This window comes from Megalobrama amblycephala, linkage group LG19 (assembly GCF_018812025.1).
Source record: "Megalobrama amblycephala isolate DHTTF-2021 linkage group LG19, ASM1881202v1, whole genome shotgun sequence".
In the NCBI taxonomy this organism is placed as follows: Eukaryota; Metazoa; Chordata; class Actinopteri; order Cypriniformes; family Xenocyprididae; genus Megalobrama; species Megalobrama amblycephala.
This window is the reverse complement of record NC_063062.1, coordinates 2,056,254-2,061,253: the sequence shown is the minus strand read 5'-3', so window position 1 is coordinate 2,061,253 and position 5,000 is coordinate 2,056,254. Positions and strand designations below refer to the sequence as shown.

Genomic DNA, 5,000 nt, shown 5'->3' with positions numbered 1-5,000 from the left:
GCCCCAATGCTGCGGCCAAAAATAGTGGAGCAATATCAGAAAGGAGTTTCTCAGAGAAAAATTGCAAAGAGTTTGAAGTTACCATCATCTACAGTGCATAATATCATCCAAAGATTCAGAGAATCTGGAACAATCTCTGTGCGTAAGGGTCAAGGCCGGAAAACCATACTGGATGCCCGTGATCTTCGGCCCTTAGACGGCACTGCATCACATACAGGAATGCTGCTGTAATGGAAATCACAACATGGGCTCAGGAATACTTCCAGAAAACATTGTCGGTGAACACAATCCACCGTGCCATTCGCCGTTGCCGTCTAAAACTCTATAGGTCAAAAAAGAAGCCATATCTAAACATGATCCAGAAGCGCAGGCGTTTTCTCATTTAAAATGGACTGTGGCAAAGTGGAAAACTGTTCTCTGGTCAGACCAATCAAAATTTGAAGTTCTTTTTGGAAAACTGGGACGCCATGTCATCCGGACTAAAGAGGACAAGCACAACCCAAGTTGTTATCAGCGCTCGGTTCAGAAGCCTGCATCTCTGATGGTATGGGGTTGCATGAGTGCGTGTGGCATGGGCAGCTTACACATCTGGAAAGGCACCATCAATGCTGAAAGGTATATCCAAGTTCTAAAACAACATATGCTCCCATCCAGACGTCGTCTCTTTCAGGGAAGACCTTGCATTTTCCAACATGACAATGCCAGACCACACACTGCATCAATTACAACATCATGGCTGCGTAGAAGAAGGATCCGGGTACTGAAATGGCCAGCCTGCAGTCCAGATCTTTCATCCATAGAAAACATTTGGCGCATCATAAAGAGGAAGATGCGACAAAGAAGACCTAAGACAGTTGAGCAACTAGAAGTCTGTATTAGACAAGAATGGGACAACATTCCCATTCCTAAACTTGAGCAACTTGTCTCCTCAGTCCCCAGACGTTTGCAGACTGTTATAAAAAGAAGAGGGGATGCCACACAGTGGTAAACATGGCCTTGTCCCAACTTTTTTAAGATGTGTTGATGCCATGAAATTTAAAATCAACTTATTTTTCCCTTAAAATGACACATTTTCTCAGTTTAAACATTTGATATGTCATCTATGTTGTATTCTGAATAAACTATTGAAATTTGAAACTTCCTCATCATTGCATTCTGTTTTTATTCACAATTTGTACAGTGTCCCAACTTTTTTGGAATCGGGTTTGTATAAATATATATATATATATATATATATATATATATATATATATATATATATATATATATATATATATATATATATACACACAGTACAGTCCAAAAGTTTGGAACCACTAAGATTTTTAATGTTTTTAAAAGAAGTTTCGTCTGCTCACCAAGGCTACATTTATTTAATTAAAAATACAGTAAAAAAACAGTAATATTGTGAAATATTATTACAATTTAAAATAACTGTGTACTATTTAAATATATTTGACAAAGTAATTTATTCCTGTGATGCAAAGCTGAATTTTCAGCATCGTTACTCCAGTCTTCAGTGTCACATGATCCTTCAGAAATCATTCTAATATGCTGATCTGCTGCTCAAGAAACATTTATGATTATTTTCAATGTTGAAAACAGTTGTGTACTTTTTTTTTCAGGATTCCTTGATGAATAGAAAGTTCAAAAGAACAGCATTTATCTGAAATACAAAGCTTCTGTAGCATTATACACTACCGTTCAAAAGTTTGGGGTCAGTAAGAATTTTTATTTTTATTTTTTTTTAAAGAAATTAAAGAAATTAATACTTTTATTCAGCAAGGATGCATTAAATCAATCAAAAGTGGCAGTAAAGACATTTATAATGTTACAAAAGATTAGATTTCAGATAAACACATATATATATATGTGTGTGTGTGTGTGTGCGTTTGTGTGTGTATATATATATATATATATATATATATATATATATATATATATATATATATATATATATATATATATATATATATATATATATATATATATATATATATATACACACACAGAATATATATTTTGTGAGCACAGATCTAATTAAAGAGAGAGAGAGAGAGAGAGGATGTTCCTGTTTCCACCCCCACACTAAAGTGACCCAAATCAAATCAATATATCAATAAATCTTTCACCTCAAGCTAATTAGTGGAGGCAGAATCAGATGTGAAGAGACGACAACAGCAGAGAGAGATAAATGTAAAGAGAAAGAAAGAGAGAGAGAGAAGGATGTGTGTGTTTGGGCGTGTCGTACTGTGTGCGGAGCGTGAAGGCGGCGCTGGTGATGGAGGTGGGCAGGTTCAGACCCTTGGTGATCTCTCTCCAGATCTTCTTGTTGATGACCTCCACCAGCCCGCCCTTCTCCGTCACCAGCTTGTACAGCATGTACAGATCCAGAACCTGCTTGGCCATGATGGGGATCCTATTCACCGGAGTCCCTGCAGAAAAACACCAGAGGAAACACCGTCAGGAACCAGCGACAAGACGACACTCGTGATCCTGACACACCACTGCTGACATCACTGTAACACACCACTGACTCGCTTATAAATCAGTGGCAGGAGCGACACGAAAGACTCCCAACACATGATCAATAAATCACGACATGGACAATAATCCCCTATAATCCTAATATACATTTCTGCTGGCCAGTTATATAGTTCACTGTAGGCTGTGTGAGGTTGCCTAGCAACATAACAATCAGAGATCAATAAACAGCACATTAATATAGAACTCAACTGATGTGTGTGTGTGTGTGTGTGTGTGTGTGTGTGTGTGTGTGTGTGTGTGTGTGTGTGTGTGTGTGTGTGTGTATTAAAAAAACATGTTACTTTTTTGTTGTCATCTAAATTAAGTTAATATTTTTTATTTAAAAAGAAACTATTTTAATGATAAATAAAATAAAAATAAAATATATAAATAAAATGAAAAAACAAATAAAAGCTAAAAAAACATTACATATTAAATATTTAAAAAACAAGAATAGAATTTTAAATATACTAAAATAATATAATAGATATATATTATATACATTTTTCTCTTTATTATATTATTTTAGTATATTTTATATACTGTTATAGTTATTAATATTCTAAATTAGCATTTATTTTACATTTACAGTTTTAATTTTTATTTTAATTAATTTTGCTGTTTTTGTTGTTTATATTATTATTTTATGTTTATTTAGATTTATTTTTTTATTTTAGTTTTAGTTTAGTTTTATTTCCAGTAACTAATTTTAGTGCTTCAATGTTTGTCAGCAACATTTTAGTAAAAAAACATTCATCTAATAATTATATTTTATTTTAGCTTTATTTTAATGTCTTAAATAGTTAAAAGCCCTGATATATTAATTAACCCTATATATTATACATCAGTAAATATTATATTTACCAGTTTTTCATGCATTTTCCCAAACAAAACAAACAACAACAAATGATAAAATAAAATTCTCAATATATTACTCGAGTTGAAGTTTTTTGCACTTCTTTGCCCATCAAAAATCCAACTTAATTACTGCAGTGAAGCGCTGAAGCAGATGTTGTGTTCATATGGGGTGAGAGTTCAAGTCGCCCACGTAACCACAGACTTCAAAGACACAGGTGGGCTACGGGCGGAAAAATACATATTAGCCTGCTTTACGCAAACAAGCTTGACCTGGATAACACAGACGTTTGATAGCCATACATTAATCCTGTCAGCAGCTTATCTTCAGGTCAGGGGCGGTGGAGACTCCTGACGTCTAGTTAAATGTCCGTATGAAAAGTACACACTGAGAACTTGTGAATCCAGGGGAAAACCTTAATGCAAAAGAGTGGCTTCACCATCACAAACACCAGAAACACACACACACACACGAGTGTGATTCTTATCAACAGTGCCCTATAGAAACACAAATCACATGACGGCTTTATGATCTCTCCTACAAAACAAAACATGAAACAGAAATGCAGTGAAAAACACTCAAAGTTTAAAGGTTGCGTGACGCGCCCCGACACGCACACACGAAACAAAAGGCATTCAGACGCCCGTGAATGTCTGTCAGTGTGTATTCTGCTCAGCATTATGGGAGAACACGTGGTTTGATCATGCCATCAGGTCCAGAAACATCTCTGCAGTTCTTTAATGCCTCTGACCATCAACCCAACATCAAACAATTAGTGCAACCGCAAGGGTCAAAGGTCAGCCTGAGGTTATTGATGGCTGAATTAAAGCGCCGGTCAGCAGGAAGCCAAGCTTTTATACGTACACGCGCACACAGAGACTAGAGAATGGACGACGGACAATAGAAAGAGCCCTGAATGATTAATACTGACTGCAGTTACATCACACACACACACACACACACACACACACACACACACACACACACACAAACACACACGCACACACACACACACACACACACACACACACACACACACACACACACACACACAGTCCTCTAGTACTGAACACTGAGTGAGAGAAACGGAACATACACACATATACATATATACAAACATACATACATATGTATACCATTATTGAAAGTTTGGGGTTGGTAAAAATTATGTTTTTGTAAACATGCTTGTAAATTCTTTTCTTCTCACCAAGGCTGCATTTATTTGATTAAAAATACAGTAAAAATAGTGAAATATTATTGTAATTTAAAATAGCTGTTTTCTATGTGAATATATAGTCAAAATTAATATATTCCTGTGATCAAAGCTGAATTTATTTGATTAAAAATACAGTAAAAATAGTGAAATATTATTGTAATTTAAAATAGCTATTTTCTATGTGAATATATAGTAAAATGTAATTTATTCCTGTGATCAAAGCTGAATTTATTTGATCAAAAATACAGTAAAAATCACAAAATATTATTACAATTTAAAACAGCTGTTTTCTATGTGAATATATTGAAATATGTAATTTATTCCTGTGATTAAAGCTGAATTTATTTGATTAAAAATACAGTAAAAATCACTAAATATTACAATTTAAAATAGCTGTTTTCT

At 34.6% G+C, this 5,000-nt stretch overlaps 1 protein-coding gene across 1 annotated transcript in view; it reads right to left on the bottom strand.

Annotated features, from left to right (window-relative positions):
* Positions 1 to 5,000, bottom strand: part of si:dkey-205h23.1 (AT-rich interactive domain-containing protein 3B) — a 61,401-nt gene that overhangs the window by 8,289 nt on the left and 48,112 nt on the right. Inside the window, exon 5 of the mRNA XM_048168666.1 lies at positions 2,252 to 2,435. Coding sequence (XP_048024623.1) covers positions 2,252 to 2,435 — 184 coding nt within the window. The remainder of the gene's footprint in view (positions 1 to 2,251; positions 2,436 to 5,000) is intronic.